General features: G+C 39.6%; 1 protein-coding gene across 1 annotated transcript in view; it reads left to right on the plus strand.

Moving 5' to 3' along the window:
• Nucleotides 1-18,371, plus strand: part of LOC146703357 (proteasome activator complex subunit 4B-like) — a 50,779-nt gene that overhangs the window by 26,681 nt on the left and 5,727 nt on the right. The window contains exons 20-43 of the mRNA XM_085466557.1: nt 1,116-1,273; nt 1,545-1,640; nt 1,807-1,862; nt 1,997-2,053; nt 2,135-2,190; nt 2,293-2,391; nt 2,484-2,546; nt 2,826-2,921; nt 3,353-3,484; nt 5,361-5,570; nt 5,665-5,801; nt 6,431-6,484; nt 7,279-7,408; nt 9,982-10,063; nt 10,346-10,499; nt 10,973-11,039; nt 11,132-11,257; nt 11,505-11,657; nt 11,819-11,923; nt 12,851-12,942; nt 13,114-13,245; nt 13,441-13,643; nt 15,430-15,515; nt 15,688-15,816. Of these exons, the coding sequence (XP_085322683.1) occupies nt 1,116-1,273; nt 1,545-1,640; nt 1,807-1,862; nt 1,997-2,053; nt 2,135-2,190; nt 2,293-2,391; nt 2,484-2,546; nt 2,826-2,921; nt 3,353-3,484; nt 5,361-5,570; nt 5,665-5,801; nt 6,431-6,484; nt 7,279-7,408; nt 9,982-10,063; nt 10,346-10,499; nt 10,973-11,039; nt 11,132-11,257; nt 11,505-11,657; nt 11,819-11,923; nt 12,851-12,942; nt 13,114-13,245; nt 13,441-13,643; nt 15,430-15,515; nt 15,688-15,816 (2,673 nt within the window). The remainder of the gene's footprint in view (nt 1-1,115; nt 1,274-1,544; nt 1,641-1,806; nt 1,863-1,996; nt 2,054-2,134; nt 2,191-2,292; nt 2,392-2,483; nt 2,547-2,825; nt 2,922-3,352; nt 3,485-5,360; nt 5,571-5,664; nt 5,802-6,430; nt 6,485-7,278; nt 7,409-9,981; nt 10,064-10,345; nt 10,500-10,972; nt 11,040-11,131; nt 11,258-11,504; nt 11,658-11,818; nt 11,924-12,850; nt 12,943-13,113; nt 13,246-13,440; nt 13,644-15,429; nt 15,516-15,687; nt 15,817-18,371) is intronic.

The raw sequence follows: 18,371 nt of genomic DNA on the forward strand, positions 1-18,371 counted from the left end.
AAAGATTTAATTGTAATTTGCGCATTCGATCAACAAGTCAATTGTCAACAGGTTTTAAGATCATATATTAATGCTTATAGAGTAATGAAATTGTTTGTAGCCAACAGGAAAATGCAGCACTAAAGTTGCATCTAAGAATCTATATTTATTACTGATGCTCATCTGGGAAATGCTTTAGACGCTATTATGAAAGCAGATCCTCTTACAGTCTGTACACAGAGGTCTGAGGCATCATCACAGATTGGTGATGCTATATTCCAGATTATTAAGTGGTTAGTAGGCAGTGACTTCATACCTGTTGATCTTAAATCTTAATCTTAATCTTTTAATCTTGAAGATGGCATGAAGTTGTTATGGTAATGTTACCAGCTAAGAAGTGAATCGCCTTCATAACACTGAAAACCCAGGGTTAAATATGACGATACCTGGATAAGTCCAAGTCCTCTTTTTGTGCTGAAGTTTTCTCTTTAAAAGTTACGGAAAATTCCTGTAAGGCAACAAAATTACTACATTTTAATGCAAGGTCTGAAATGTCCTTTATACCTTATGACAGCTGGAGATTTGCTGAGCTCCTTCTCCTTCACTGTTTATTTCATTCCCCGAGAGAAAAAAAAAAATGTCTGGATTACTCTTTTTTTCTTTAAAAAAAAAATCTTGATGATATTTTGGCGCAGGAGTGCTGGGCTCTTGTGTTTGTTTTGATGACTTGATGGCAGTAATTACAGCTATGTTCCTCTGTTGTTTTTCACTGCTTTACTTTCTTTTTTCATTTCTAATACCAACCTCTTTTCATTTGCAGTTCACAGTCACCGATTCTGTACTTTAAGATTCATTCTCCTTGAATTTCTTTTTAATTTCATTTCAGTGCTTCGCTAGTTGGATTCAGCTGCTTTCATATGATAGTAGACCAGTCTCTTGCGTCATTTTTTTCCTATTTTCCATTGAGTTTTGACCTTATGCTTAACGTGTTTAAGCATTTAAATACCAGTTGATGACACAAATTTGTGGTTTTGAGGCTGACTGGTTGTGCTGGTTTAACTGACAGTTCTTCCAGTGGAAAAACTGGCAGCCACCCTCTACAACTATCTGACAAAATGTTCTGCCTGACTTTCCAGGACTGGGGCAGACCAGGAGATGTGGCAGCGTTGGGTGTGTGTTGGCACGTGCCTGGACCGGAGGAGGAAAGCTTTGTTTTCCATCTTTTGTCCCACCTCCTGCACCCTGAGCTGCAACGAATCAAGGGCCACGTCTCTGGAGAGCAGCCAATGAGCAGGTGTACTGTCATTTCTCTCAGTTTTAAGTATTCAGACGCAATTAGGCAAACTCACAAAGATAACAAATAAAGGTGTAGCCTGTCATTAGTGATAAATGAGCTTTGCCTGCTTCCATAAATTACATGACTTCAGTCTTAAATATCTGTATTTTTTTAAGCCTAATTAGGGGTAAAGAAGGGGAATGTTAAATTCAGCTGCCAAGAAATTCAGAAATTCCTTGAACATATAAACACACGCGCTCAGTGAGCTCATGTGTTGCCTGATTCCCAGAGAGGAGTTGTTGCAGAGTCTCGCTATTGTGCAGCACTGCCTTCTTGGAGCTGGAAATCTGCTTCCCCCACTGGATGGACCACACGCATCCGACCTGTGAGCCCTATACCTGCATACACACATGGACACACACCCCCTACACACGCACACACACACACACACACACACATGCGCACACACACACATATATATATGTATATATGAAACAAAAACATCATGCAATCTTGTCACGTTTTGCTCCTTACACTTTGCTTCTTGTCAGAGTTTCTTCCATGGTGAATCTTGGGGAGGTCAAGCTGTATATAGGTGTTGACTACGGTATGAAAACAGCCACATAACACATATTTACAAACACTCAATCTCCCATTAGTTTCTGTTGGCAATGCGGCCACTCATCCTGTATTCTGTGCCCATACGGGGCTTCTGTATTTCTTCTATCCCTCCCCCTCCAGATGCTTCACGGGAGAACTACCGAGAGTCCATCTGCCAAACCATGAGACTGCTGCTACGTGAGTGAAGATTTTAACTTCACCACAATCCAGTTGAAATGTCTTTGCATAATTTACCTGTATCCACTTCTCTTAATCCAGATCACATCTTAGAGCACTCAGAGGATGATACAAAGTCACTGTTTGTCATTATTAAGGTATCCTTCTCTTTTTATTCTTTATATGAAATGTTGTTAGTTTATCCTGCAGCAGGCCTGCAAAGGTCTCACAGCACCCTTTGTCTGTCTGCCTGACTGCAGATCATCAGTGACCTCATGTTTTTCCGAGGCACTCAGAAGAAGGAGTTTGACTCACGCTGGAAAAGCTTCACTCTCGTCAAGAAGTCCATGGAAAACAGGGTGAGTTGGAAAAGTACACAAACTTACTGGTTGTTTGTTTCAATGAGTCATTTACAAGGTGATTTCAATACTTTGCTTTTTTACTTTTGCAGCTTCTCGGGAAGAAGCAGCACATTAGAGCTCTACTCATTGACCGGATTTTGCTCCAGCATGAGGTTTGTTTAATAAAAACACTGCCTGGTCATGAAAAAAATATTGGTGGGTTTTTGAAAGGGTACACATTACCGGTGTAAACATAACTTTCCACTCATGATTCACCAAAACAACACAGTAATAATTTGACTGAGAACACTATTTTCTTCACATTTTTTTAATAGATATTTCAGTATATTATCATATTTTTTTACTTAACCACTGAAAGTCTGATGTCAAAAAAAGTCATAATTGACATGCAATCTAGAATTTAAATGAAGATTGTATTTTTGTGTGAATAGATGAGAAAGATGGTTGTGGAGGGGAGTGAATATAAAGTGGTTCATCAGGATCTGCTCTGTGATCTGCTGCTGCTTTCTACCAGCACGTATAGCCAGGTAAAAAAATAATAAAGTAAAACACACATTAAAAAAATCATGTAACAATAACATCATACGTCCTTCCTTATACACCATGCAAGAACTGAGTCTCTGGATCTGGACTAGTGTGTGATTTTTTTTTATATTATATTTTAATATTTGTTAATATTAAAATGTCCCATCTAACAATGATGACAAAATCTTCCAAATCGTCCCAATTCAGTTTTGGATCACCTCCAAAATGTGTCTGTCTGTAACTGCTTGTGCAGGCCTGCTAACCACAAATAAACAAAACAAATCACGTAACTTGACAGAGTTAATTAAATAGTTAATGAAGAACTGATCTGCTGACTTCTATATTCATGATGGCACTTTTGATATAAGCGAAAAAGTGTGAGAATGCATGCATGTGCATCTGTAAAACTATGTGTGCGTGTTCGTCCTTGCAGGTACGCAGCAGGGCACAGAATGTGCTTATGGCTGCCTTGGGAACCTATAGTTTCTCTTACAGAGACCTCATTCCCCGAATCCTACAACTGTTGTCGCCACAACACACTGGTGTCACGCAGCAGCAGTTTAAGGTACTGTGCATGCAAACACATAGGAATGCATCACTTGTTTGTCATACTGGTCACTCTCCGTGGTGCTGAAATGTCATCTGTAGTGCTAAATTTTGTCCTCAGTAGGTGGCCTCATTGTCCTGCACTGGTCACTGCTTTGGAAGCTTTACTGCTTCCTTTTTGGCAAGTAGGCCTTGACCCATCCTACATCGTTGCCTCTTTCTTTCTGATATCTTCTTATATCTCAAAAAGAAAATGTTTCAGTATAGGAGTCATTATTAACCTTATACAGCCATTTTTTTAATGAAACAGTGGGTCCTCTGTGCAATGTACTTAGAAAATAGCAATGGCAATGCGAACAACTCCTAGACAAAAAGTCACTATTATCACCAGCTGTGGTTTGTATACACGGGAGAAGCTTTGCAGTTTCTGTATTACAGCACTGGCCTGTGTAAGCCTGGTATTCTAAGCAAAAAAATGTGATTTAAACCATTTTCACACATTCACTGCAGCCCTGAACTTTTCTTGAACTTACCCAACAGGGGTGCGTATGAAGATAAAAATTTGACACTGTCAGATCACAGATTAGCCGGTCTTTATCCTGCAAGCTCCCTCATACAAAACCTGTGACAGATTTCACTGTTGTACAATACGCTGGATGATTCACAGCTACCATATGTCATCCTGCGCACTTTTTCCACACTTTCACCACATGTATGAGTAATTCTAGTAATGTCACAAAGGACAAATGCAGCCTTATCCTGATATATTCATGTGTGAAAATGGTTTACGTTGCTGTTTCATTCTATTGTTTCCCATTCATTTGTGTAATTGGGCAAAAATAACTGTACTAGCAACATAATCATATTGTTTATAGTATTTGACAGAATATGTGGTTTTAAGCAAGATGCTTGACCTGAAATTCTGTCAAAATTGCATATATAAGGAAAAAAAACAAAACAAAAACAATTTAAAGACACTGTTCGAGGATTGAACAGTGCCCCTGGTTGCTCTGCTTCCACGTCTGCAATGTTGTTGTTTCGAATTGCTGTTTCTGTGGCTGTGATCAGATCCATCAGTGGGATTTGTCACAGTGCCACAGCAAAGTTCAACCGTTTTGCAAGGATGTTTTTCTCTGCTTGGGTGAGTTGTCTGTCAGACAAATTTTTCACCCACTTGTCCACATCAATGGTCATTAATCAGTGGTTGTTGATCAATGGTCATGACAATTTGCATATTAATGATCAAGAAACGGACCTCACGGCCCATTATTTGTCAGTGGTGCTAGTTTCAGTCATTGTGGAGATGCACTGTTTATATTACTGGGGAAACCTGCAGTCAGCAGTCTCAGATGTTTCTCCCACTACATCCAGATGATAAGAATGAACTTTTTGTCAATTATCTAAAAGATTAACGAATATAATTTAGTTTCAATAAATATGGGGTAACTATGTTACATGAAGCAGGTGACACACAGCAGCATTTTTTGGCTGAGGTAGTTTGTGATGCTGGTTTCTAGTGCCTTTAAAACACAATAAAATTAATAGTAATAATTCCACATGTTAATAACCCATACAGAGAATAACTGTTTAACCAAATAAAGATTTACATAGAGACGCCTTGAACCCAGAACTGTGAAGAACCACAAAATCACTCAGCACTTGCGGAGCCCAATGTAAACACGTAAATATTAGATTTAACATGTTTAGCTTCTTAAGCACATTGCAAAAGTGCACACTTACAGCTATCATCATCATAACTTATAGTATCATTACATAATATCACAAGAATGTTCTAAATATTTAAAAAACATGACCATCATTTGCAAATTTTTGAAGCTGCAAAGATACACCTAGTATCTCTTTTAATGTTTGTACACATGTGCATTTTTTCACAGGGTGCTCTGTACTGCCTTCTGGGTATGTACAGTGGTATTCCTATGGCCAGTGCAAGGGACTGGGAATGGGTTGGGCAGGTGTGGCCCGCTCTGGTCCGCTGCGGCTTATCACCCACAATGAGCCTGGAAAAACCCTCAATCGGTCGTCTGCTTGATGACATCACTGACAGGATCCTTCGCCAGCATGACACTATCGGAGTCAACTTCACTGTGAGCAAAGTGATCATTAACCATCAAAATGCTACCATCACCTGATACTTTTTGTAACTGTGTGCTGCTCCCCTTTGCCCACTTCTACCTCTAGGTGTCTGAGGGATGTGTAGAAGTAGCCATTCAGATTGCACAATCGAAAAATCCCACACCTTGTTTAGAAGCACCATCCAAAGAGGAGATAAAAGAAGGGCTTCAGCGTCAGCGAATTAGAAATGTGGTTGCTGCACGGTAGGGATAACAAGTAGATTTCTCTTGTTCATTGAAAGTCTTTTTGAAGTTTTTCGCATGATATCCCATGAAGATTCTATATTTTTGTCATATTGAACATGACACAGCCACCACTGGCTGCTAGGCCAAAATGTGTATTCCCTAACAGGTTGGCAGTGGCTTGTGGAGGTTGCTGGGAGAAATGGTTTGGTTTGCTGGTGGGTTGCCACATTTACCTGTAGTTTTTTTTTTTGTTTTTTTTTTTTTTTGGGGGGGGGGGGGGGGGGTAAATTTTTCTGCAAATACTTGCTAATTACTTGAAAATATATGAAGCAAACTGGAAATGCAGAGGGTTTGTGCCTCAGCGCCATAGCCAGTCTGGGAATACTTTCCCCCTCTACACCAGTGGTTCCAGGCTCTAAGTCTGTGTGACTGGGCCCTAATGCAGTTGATCACTTGATTGATGTTGGCACCATGATTGTCACATTTTGAAAATGGCAGACAAGTTAACATTACGTGATTAGTGGTCATGTGTCTGCAAAACCCGAATATTCCTATAATATATTATTAGGTTTGTAATATATAAAATTTTGGTAGTTTAGTAGCCGGGGGTGGTACTACTAACCAACACCTGTTTTTATTTTGTACAGGAAATATGAAAAGTTAGTCAATGACCTCTTGGACTGCCTTGAAGACAGAGACTTGTAGGTTTTCTCTCCAACTGTTTATGTGTTTTGAGATGTTAGAATACACTAAAGCTGTTTTCACACATAAACTTCCATTTCTGTTTACGCTACAGAGGTGCACAAAGAGCCAAATATCCAATACAGTCGGATTTGACATTGATCCGTCTTTGACCTGCCAAGTCCCTAGTACAAAGTCTAAGTGATGTTGAATTCCGCCATAAAAAATACATTGAATGTCATGTGTGCTACCTCCTGCAAGCTTTATCGAGCCATCTCTCTTGCCTAAACCAAGGAAGTATTTCCAGTAGTGCAAACATGTTTGAAACCGACTATTTCCTTCTGTGTGCTACATGTGAAACCTGGAAAATATCCAAACCAAGTCTCCAGAAAACTGTCCAAAGATTCTGTGTGAAAACAGCATGAGTAAGCTACATAGTACTGTAGGTCATCCAGAGTTGAGGGGACCAGAGTTGAGGGGACCTGCTGGTAAAAGCACAAGCACCTTTAGATTTAAGCTTTGAGTTTGGAGTAGCCCTAAGGGAACCACCTGAGGATCTAAAGCTGCAGACTGGCTTATACGGAGTCAACATTTCTGCTAGGGAGCTTGGGGCCAGGCCCAGACAAGCTTTAAAAGTGATTAGTAGAATCTTAAAATCAATTTGAAAATGTAGAGCCAATGGAAAGAAGCCAGGATGTGACGCTGTCTGCTTGTGCTGCTTGTAATGCTTGGCAGTAGAAAATAGAGCTGAGACATAGAACTGCATTTCTATTATTACCAACTCTTTATTTTTTTATATATGCCTGTGATTCAGACCCTGGAAGTTTGAGCACATGGCCACAGACTGGCTATCTCTCTTGTTGAGGGAAGATCACCCACTTCCCCCTGACGCTGTCCTCTACTTCACACAGAGCCTCGTGAATGATTCCATCAGCATACGCAAGGTCTGTGTGTATGTGTATATCTGTATGAGCTTTGGTTCATGTGAAGTTTCCAGTACACTGTATGTTCCAGACAAGCCAGGGTCAGATAGCAGGGAATCCGAGCATTTTATAGTAAAGCTGAACTATAATGAAAACCCAGATCATTATCAGAGTCATTATGGTTGAATTAATAGTAATTTTAGCTCATATGACTGAAGAACCAGTGAGCTCCTACCATTGCAAGGCATATTAGGCAGATTTTAGTAAGCTTGGAAGTAAATTTATTTATATAGTGCCTTTCACAAATCACATACAAACAAATATAAAATAAAATAAAATGAAATGCCACCTGATTGCTACTTTTAAAAAAATTAAGCTTAAGGTGTTTTTTGACATCTGCTCAGTTTATAGATGATAGAAAGGAAGTCAGTGTTCCAAAGAAGGGGGCTACAATTGCAAAGGCTCTGTCTCCTTTAGGTTTTAGTCTAGATTTGAGGATAACAAGGATAACAAGGCCTGATCATAAGACCTGAGAGTCCTGCTGGTGACATATGGCTACAAAAGTTCAGTTATGTTGGAGGGCACGTCACCATGCAAGGTCCTAAAGGTGGAAAACTGAATTTTGAATTGAATTCTGAATCTAATGGGGAGCCGTGGGGTCAGCAGAGGTGTGTTGTGAGAGCACTTGAAGGATCTGTTGCAGCATCGTTTTTGTGCAAGCTGTAGACCCAAGGAGGTTTTACTGAGGGAGACGAAGACTGAGTCGCAGTGGTTCAAACGAGATAAAACAAAAGTATGAGTTAGATATACATTTAGATATAATACGGGGAGGTTTACTGATATTTCTTAATTGATGAAAACAAAAACGAACCAGACCCTTAACCAGTTCTTTATCAGAACTTGCCCCCGGGTTGCTTATGTGTACTTTAACGTAGCAATCCTGGATTTCCAATAACCCGGGGAACCAGGCTGTCTGGGGCATAAATAATGATCTCTATATTTTTATTTTCATTCAGATGGAGTAAATAATCTAACATTCATGATTTTTTTTAACAGTTCAAAGATTTTTTAAAGATAAATAATAATAAAAAAAAACAGGTTTAAAAGTGATGTAAAGCTGAATATTACTGGCATAACATTGATAAGTGATGTGAGTAAATGATCACAAAAGCTGACATAAAGAGAGAAAATGGAATACAAGTGAAACAGGATCCGGAACAGAACCCTGTGGAACACCGTGTGTGATGATTTGGAAATAGATGTGGCTGTTCACCCAAACTCACGGTCAAGGTTTTCCATTTCCATTTTCACAGCATAAACTGCACAATACTTAAAATTGAATTGTTTTTTTATTATATTATCACTGAAATCTGAATAAGTGAAAAATATCTCTTGTTCTTTGTTCCTCTCTTAGCAGCTTGCAAATTAGTGCCACAAAGACTAAAAGCAACTACACAAAAACAAGAGGAATCAGATTTAATCCTAGACCAGACACTGTGTTTTTGGGCATGAGTCAAGAATCAATTTGCTCATCAATACTGACAAATACACATATAATGGGATAAAATGCTAGATCTTTATAAGGCTGTGAGATCAGCAGAGGATCACGAGCACAGAAGGTGGTCACACTGAGCCAGACAGCAGTTGCTACACAACGTGAGAGCTGCAGGTTTTGAAAAACGCACATTAGCGCTCTGGCTAAAATCCCCTTTTTTATTTAACTTCTCTTGTCCTGCTCATTAGCTTGTTGGATAACCGAACACTTGCTGTGTAAAAGCGCTGTGCTCACATCAATTTGCAGGATACATAATTAATTGCTCAGCTGCAGACCATTAAACAGCATGTAAACATACCTGCAAGTGTCACTGAAATCCAGTTAGAATCTGTTGTGCTTTCAAATCACAACTTGCAACACAGTTTGCAGTTACTGCTACTTACCCAAAATATAGACAAAATACTTCTTCCTTTTTAATAATGAAAAAAGAGAAAATTTAAAAATGTTACAATGACTGCAAAAAGAGGTAATGAATGATCTTATGATTATATATATTTTTGCACTGCAGTCTAGTCATCTGCACATTCAACAACCATTTCTTTTTATTTATTTATTTTTTTCTCGGTAAAAGCGGCTCATGCAAAGTGTAGAATTTATTGAAAACACAGCTAGAGTTTCACTTTTACAGTTATTTGTTTGTATTCAGGTGTGTGATTGAGCAAAATGTCATACCTCTCCAAAGCATAACTGAACAGCGCAGACAAAAGAAAAGAGTGTGAGCTAAGCAAAAAGAGACTTGTGCAAAAAGTGCAATTTAATGGAGCTAAGACACAAAAACTATCATAAAAAGCAGAAGCAATTCAAAGATTAGCTACAACACTGAGACCAGGCTGTTCTCCAGTTCGCTATCAAACGACTGCCGGTAGTGTCAGCATTTTTTAATACCCACAGCACTTTTACTGGCCCTAAAGGATCCCCTGTGACTGTGGCTAAAACTGTCTCCCTGTAGAGGTCAAGTAGGGTCACTACAGTTTGTGGCAACACTTACGATGATAAACTTGTTTCACTCTTGTTTTGGATAATATTTCCCACCTGTTAGGTTGCAATCTCGGCAATGGCTGGTATCCTGAAGCAGCTGAAACGACTGAGTAAGAAAGTGGCCGTAAAGCCATCAGATATCAGTGAGTTTATGTTCAAATGCACACAATCAACCACCAACTACATTATTCAGCTTTCATGTTTATTTCTAAAGCAGGATTTTTAGTTTCGAACTTTAATAAGATAATAGTTATAATCAGTTGAAATCAACCACTTTGAAACAATAACATCTAAATTTGCTTTAAAAATTGCTATAAACCACAAGAGCTTTCCACCGCAAACACACATTCCCCCACAAATAAGACTAATAGCACTCTTGTGTATGAGTGTAAAGGGTGCTTTCTGTTATTGCTTTGTATTTGTAGGTGGGATCGAGGAAACTGATGGGCTGTGCGTGGGGGATCGGGAGGGAAATCGCTGGCTGCAGTACGACAGCAACAACCTACCTCTGACTCAGGAAAAGTGGGACTCTCAGTGTTTTGTGGAGAAGACACACTGGGGATACTACTCGTGGCCGAGGTGAAGACCCTGACTGAGAGATGAGGCGTTGGATGTAGAAACTGAAAGGCTGATTAACTGCTTGCTTGCAAGGAGCTAAGTAGCTGATTGACTTAACTGCGTGGTTGATTTGATGCTTGGCTTTGTGGCGTTGTGACCACGTTTATGCGTGTATGGCTAAGTGCCGGATGACGCGGCTCTGAGTGGATGGATAACTAGCAGGGTGTTGAACTCGCCTTCTGTCACGGCCTGTCCCAGATAAGGCTGACGGAACGACTTACTGTCTGGCCTAGATAGAAGAATTGATGTATAAGTATAGCGCTGGGTGCCTGTCTTCTGTCTTGGTATTCAGACGCTTTGCTGACTACTGACTTTATAATCATTCATTTATCCTTGCTGCTTGTTTGAAGACAGTATGTGTCTATCCAGATTTTTCCTTTGTGTTGTTATCTATAAATCATCGCAGCCTCTTCTTTGTCTCCTGCTCCTTTCAGAGAAATGATGATCTATGCATCTTCGGAAAAGCCAAAAGATGACCTGCCATACGAGGAGATGAGTGAGGTGCGTGCTCATACAGGGCCACACACAGAATCATTCAGCGAAGCCTCTCTATACCTATTATTACATTTTGGCTGTGTTTGTGTGTCACACAGGGTGAAAAGATCATCTTTGAATACTTCTCGGACCCAGAATTTATTGATCAGCTGATCGAGTTTCTCTCTCTGGAGGATCGGAAAGGAAAGGACAGCTTCAACCCTCGACGTTTTCTCCTCTTCAAGGTGCAGTTGTCATCCTCAATCGATCTGACAGACCTTATACAAAGTAGTGACGCAGCATAATGACACTAGCCAAGGCTGAATCGAACTCCACAGTGCTGCATTTTCTATCATCAACTTTTGTGATTCATTTTTCTCCATCATGCAGCGGTTTACTTGCGTCAAACAAAACCCTGCTTTCCTTTTTTCTCCCTTTTTTCCTGGTAAAAATACACACACACAAACTCACATGTTCATGCTTGATTGGCAGGGGCTCTTTCGTAACTATGGTGACGCATTCCTGCCATTACTACGGCCTCACCTGGAGCAGCTTGCCAGTGACCCCCATGAGAGCTCCCAGCGCTGTGTGTGTGAGATTACTGCAGGGTTAATCAGAGGCAGTAAACACTGGAGCTTCGGCAAGGTACTGGACACACACACACACACACACACACACACACACACACACACACACACACACACACACACACAGTGAGAAACGTACACACTGCACCACTTTTTGATAAGAAGAGTCAATATTAATAAAAACTTCCATTATTGTGTATGTGTGTGCGTGTGCCTCAGGTGGAAAAGTTATGGCAGCTTTTGTGCCCTTTGATCAAGACGGCATTAACCAACATCACAGTGGAAACCTACACAGACTGGGGAACCTGCATCGCTACTGCTTGTGTGAGTTGCTCACATGCATACAAATCCACTATAGTGAAGATAACTGTTAAACAAAAAAAAACAAACATTTTTTTGTTTAATTGCTAAATAAGATGTTCAGAAGCTGATATTTTAAAAATCTACAGAGCATGTGAAAATTGTCAGATTTGCCTTGACGACACCCTTTAAAGCACAAACTCTTCCTTGCTATTCTATTATTGTTCCTTTATGGTAGTGCAGTGCTGGCTCACATTTGTACTATTGTATGCATTGTATGTGAAAACAACTGATTGACTATGTTTAGTGTTAATGCGAGTATGCTACCCTAACAAGTAAAACCAAGTTGAGATATTAGATATTAGGTCTGCTAAATCTGTGTTTATTAAGCATTTATACTCACCAGGCAGAGGACTGTACTCAGATAGGCTGCGGTATTTAAGCGATGCTTAGCTGGTACTAAGGGGCCCAGAGTGTAGAAAGAAATGCAGTCTGCCCGTTCTCCTGTGACATCAACAAAGCATTTTTTCCCAGAAGCTGCTGCTCACTGGATATTTTCTCTTTTTCAGACCATTCTCTGTAAACCCTAGAGATGGTTGAATCAGCTTTCTCCCCCATTCTGATCAAATTGCTCTCTAGGTCACCTTGATCATGTCTACATGCCTAAATGCACTGGATTGGCTGATTAGGTATTTGTATAAATGACAGTCCATTTAGCTGCATTATTGACTGTGTTATTCATTACACATTCCTTTGAATTAAACAGAACGGCTTTGCTTACCATAACCTGTTCTTGCCTTTTCTTATTGGAGCATAAAACGTGCTGTTTGGAACAATGAGGGCATAAGGCTATACCTGAGCTATCCAGTTTTTTTATTATGACTATGCAAAAACAAAACAATAAAAAGCCAATGAAAATTATTTTTGTTCGTATTGAATGCTGTCCAACAGGAGGGAAGAGAACCCAGGAAACTCCACTGGCTGTTTGAGTTGCTGATGGAGAGCCCCCTCAGCGGAGAGGGCAGCTCATTCAGAGATGCCAGGTAATGTATGTGTGTGCATGATAACTGCATACAAAGTATTTGCAGTATTTAAGAGGTTTCTGATTTCAGGCTGCAGTAGTAACCTGAGCTGACGTATGCTGAGCAGACATGCCCGCAATAACACAACGACCCCCCATTCTTCCATCTGCCCCCTCTCTTTGTCTCTGTCAGTTTGCTGTATGTGCTTCAGGGAGGTCTGGCTCAGCAGCAGTGGAGAGTTTCTGAACTGCTGCACAGGCTGCTAGCCTACCTGGAGCCCAAACTCACCCAGGTGTATAAAAATGTCAGGGAGCGCATTGGCAGGTGAAGAACTTATTCTGCATTACATAATTGTGTCTAAATGAGTTAATCTCATTAGCTTGTGTGTACTGTTTGGGTTGTTCAAATTAGAGGCTCGTTATTTATCTCTAACTCTGTCTCATCTGCTCCCGTACTGTATTTCCCTCTCATCTCTCCCCTTTCTGCTCCCTTACCCTTTTTGTGCTCTTTTCTCTCCAGTGTCCTGACCTATATCTTCATGATAGACGTGGCTCTGCCCCACACCCGGCCCACTACCTCCCCCCATGTGGCAGAATTCATCACACGGGTCCTAGAGCGACTCAAGCCCCTCACAGCGGAGCCGGAGATCCACAACCACGTACACGAGGAGAACACCCAGGAGACAGATGAGCGCACCCAGGCTGTCAAACTACTCAAGACGGGTCAGAATGTGGATGAAAAGAAGTAAACTGTGTGTCTTTTAGGCAGGAAGGCCAGGGACAGACAGTGGCTGCATGTCTCTCTCTCTCTCTCTCTCTCTCTCTCTCTCTCTCTCTCTCTCTCTCTCTCTCTCTCTCTCTCTTGCTATATAAGCTTGTTCTCTTGGTGAAATAGACAGTCATACTAAAACTAGATGGACCAAATTAAAAGCTGTGATTCTTCATTGATCTCACCTTTCAAATTTATTTTAAACGGTAGTGAGGTGTAGATCGATAGGAAATTTCGCCCGTGTGTGTTCAAGCATGTCAAAAAGGAATTATGGAAAGGAGTCCAACTCAATATTTGGATAGGTCTCTTTAGTATAATATGTAATTTGTCCAGGTCACATGAGGAAGTCATTTAAACTACATTTCATATTGATTTTGCTTTCGTCATAGAGGCTAGTCTAATTTAACCAATTGTATTCAGGCAAAATGAAATTTCAAGCATTCAGAAGCAAATTGTCTTTTCGATGAAGGAGTGTTCCTGCATAACATTTATAGTGGAAAGACAATGCAGCAAAGAGTCAGAAGTATGAATTTGCCATTTTTGAGTCTAGCTGTGTTGTGTTGGCACAACCTACATAAATATGAACTACAATTTGATTACAAAGATAGTAGCTTGCTGAAATGAAAAGAATAAAAATTCAAAATTTGAAGTGATGTAGGTGAGCAATTGAATTTATTAGTTAATTGTATGGCTGAGTAATGTATTATCCAGACAAAACAGATAAAGAGTTGCAATTGTTACCAGCATTGATTAAAAACATATATAAGGTGTTACTAATAAAAATGTAAATAGCTAGCTGAAATAGAAATACGTGAAACGATCTAAGGAAAGTATGAAAACCTTAAAAGTAGCAGTTTAATTGTTGTGAATTAATAATCAAAATAGTTAAAACCACTAATAGAATTACTGATTAAAAAATGAAAGTGGTATTTCAACATAAAGATAAAAATGAGCAGGCAGGTGGGCAGACGACATGAACACAGAGGTCAAAGGTCAATTATTTATATTATTGTGTATGAATTTTCTAATTTACTGAAAATCACATGTTAAGGGAGTAATACCTTCAAGTAGCAGATTAATCATTTAAATAGAAAAAAGTTAACAGTCACAGTCAGCTCAACTGTCTAACCCTAAATAGTAATTCACATTCAGTTATAATGAGGTAAAATACATGCTTTTGAACATGAGAGGTTTTTGTGATTAAATGATTCTTGAGACCATTATATAGATTACATTAGATGAAAGAGGATAGGCACCACTGGCAAAGTTTTATAATGTTAAATACTTTAAACTAATACCTATGCAGAATGTTTTTCCAGTGAAAGATAGAGAGACACATATGCAAACCTCTACATATAAAAATTACCTAGCGATTGAGGATAGAATGTTATTTGAACTTAAAGATTTTGTAACTATTTTTGCAGATTTTATTGTATTACAGTAGTCACGCCTGCTTCGTTTTTTTTTTTTGTAGCTTGCCACAGACTGAATTTAGATCTCATTTTTTTGCCTCAGTATTTGTGCATTGCTGCTCTTTCGGTTTCTGTTATTACTGTAATCTCCATTATACAGACAAATATCTGGCTGTGGAATTATACAAGTCATTAGATACTAAATAATGATAGATTGTGTTTTATTACCAGAGCCACGCAGCTCCAGTTCTGTGGGGGTTTTTTATCATTTGCCAGCAATTCAAACTCTCCTTGTGTGTTTATGTGTGTATATATGTGCTATTTGCAGTCTTAAAATGGCTGATGACGAGTGCAGGGCGAACCTTTACCACTCCTGTTCAACAGCAGCTACAGCTCCTGCCTCTACTCTTCAAGGTAAGAACAAACACGCACACACACACAGGTTCTAGCACAGCATTATTACCCACTCAATCTTACTTGCCCATTAAACTCAATTTCTCTCTTCATTTACTCAAAATGGTGCGTTGCTCCTTGTCTTTCTACCTCTCTCCCTCTCTCTCTCTGTGTTTTCTCTCTCCCCCTGCAGATTGCCCCGGTGGAGATTGATGAGAGCTATGATGAGATGAAGCAGGATGCACGCACGTGTCTCTCTCTCATGTCTCAGGGCCTGCTGTATCCTGAGCACATCCCTCTGGTTTTGGCTGCACTGGAAGAGGTAATATGTACACACAAATCCAGAAATACTCGCAAAAGCACACACTCACAACTGCCTCACCTGCCTGCTGTCAATGTTCCAAGCCTAATCTCCCAAGGTATTGTGTTAGACTAAAAACAACCTATGCTATTTTAATTAGCTCGCAGATTTTCTGCGGTGAGTTTTTATGTGAGTGGTACCCCTGTTGTGAAATAGCGGTTCTAAAACTACCTTCACATCAAAGGGATGAGGAAGCATTGCAACATTTTTTTAGTTTCACCTTCACCTAAACATAAATCTTTTATGTTCTGGGAAGTCCTGGGTGTAAACAGTTTTTTAAAGGAATAGTTTCATTTGGTGGGAAATCCTTACTTTATTGCTTTGTTTTATTTTTGATCGAACACCAAAAGGTTATCATGTGGATCTGGTGCTGTGCACAATTTTATTTATTTATTAACCTTTATTTAACCAGGAAGATCCCATTGAGATTGAAAACCTCTTTTTCGAGGGAGACCTGGCCAAGATAGGCAGCAGCAGATGTCTCACAGTTACAGAAATTACTCAAACACAGGCAGCAACAACACACATGCAACAATAAGTGAAAGAATACGAATAAAATAAAAAATAAAATTCAATAAAATTCAAATAAAAATAAAAAAGTCAGTTAAAATGACAATCAATCTAATTGAAACAGTTACATGTTATGGACTTGGCCTCAAGGATTCGTAGTTTAGATTTAAAAGCACTTAATGAAATGAATTCAGTCATTTTCCATTCCTTCTGCAGTTTGTTCCAGGCCAAGGGTGCTAAATGGACAAAAGCTCTTTTACCAAGTTCAGTTCGGGCAAATGGAACAGAAAGCAATAAGTAACCATGCAGACGAAGAGAATACCGACCAGCATGTTTCATTACAAGCAGGGAACATATATAAGAAGGCAGCAACCCAAGTATTGCCTTAAATATAAAACTGTATAAATGAGAGTTCCTCCGACTTACCAAAGCAGGCCATCCTACCTGAGAGTATAACTCACAGTGGTGAGTCTGAAATTTACAGTTAGTGATGAACCTCAGAGAAGCATGATACACAGAATCAACCATTCGAAGACATTGAGCAGAAGCATTCATATATACTGTAGAATATCACCATAATCCAGCACAGGCAAGAATGTTGCAGCAACAAGCCGCTTCTTTGTATTAAAAGAGAAACACAACTTATTTTGAAAATAAAATCTCAGTTTTAACTTCAGGTTTTTCACAAGATTCTCTACATGTGGTTTGAAGGTAAGCGAGTCATCAATTAAGATTCCCAGATATTTATAGGTGTGAACCAACTCTATTTTATTACCTTCAAGAGTGGTTACTGATGGGATTGTTTGGGCTCGTCTCCTTGATTTAGAAAACAACATGAGCTTTGTTTTGTCTGCGTTGAGAAAAAGTTTAAGCTGAAGTAATGAATGCTGGACAGCAGAAAAGGCTTTCTGCAAGGAGTCAATGGCTTGGACAAGAGTTGAACCACAGCTGTAAATAACTGTATCATCAGCATAGAAGTGCAAGTTTGCATCTGGCACATGTAGACTAAGATTGTTTACGTAAATGATAAATAGAAGGGGACCTAATACTGTGGCACTCCGTTGTGCACTGTAACAAAGTCAGAACATAGACCGTCAGATTTAATGCACTGAGTCCTGTTACTGAGGTAGTTTGAGAACCATGCCACTGCTCTCCCAGAGAGTCCTGACTGGAAGAGTCTAAGTTTTAAAATACAGTAATCAACAGTGTCAAACAATGAAAAGTTGCAGATCAACAACTGTTTATGGTAATTTGTAGGCAGCAGAAATTTGATACAGACTTTCAGAATCGATTGTAGCAGGTTTTGTAACCTAACCCTAATACTGACTTTTCATGCAGTCATCATCAGGTCTGAGCTTTAATTTATTAAGGTTTATAAGCACATACACTACACTGAGAAAAGTACTGTTCTGCCTACAGTGCCATGAAAAAGGTTTATTTACCTTTAATAAATGAAATAATTTATTCGATATTAATGCCATTCACTCCTACATAGTTTACTGAAGCATGTCTTACCATCTTGGCTACCCCTCTGGAGTATTTATTTGTACATGCTGACAACTCTCAAATCTGATTTGTAAAACAAAAAGCTCAGCACGGTAAACTAGCCCTGAGATGAGGCTTTAAACCTTTTTTCTTAGCTGCTTCATGTTTGGCTGCACATCCATCACTGATAAAAGCAGCTGAAATGAGCTTCCTTAAAGGGGAGGCTAGCCTTAGCCTTAGTGATAGGATGATGGCCTTGGTCATTTAGAAGGTACTTGGAGTAGAGCCACAACTCCTCCACATCGAAAGGAGTCAGTGTTCTGGATATGCCTCACCGACAGGAGGCAGAACAAGGATGCCTTGAGGACATTATGTCACTTTACTGGTTACTAGGAATTAATTGGTATCCCCCAGAAGACCTGGATCAGGTGGCTACGGGGAGGGAGGTGTGGCTGTCTCAGGTAACCTGAACCCAGATGGATGGACAGATGGATGAAAATTTTTCCTCATTAAGTTATATT

This window comes from Copadichromis virginalis, linkage group LG8 (assembly GCF_057382275.1).
Source record: "Copadichromis virginalis isolate Kocher_CV1m ecotype Utaka linkage group LG8, C_Virginalis_male_GT1.1, whole genome shotgun sequence".
Taxonomy (NCBI): domain Eukaryota; kingdom Metazoa; phylum Chordata; class Actinopteri; order Cichliformes; family Cichlidae; genus Copadichromis; species Copadichromis virginalis.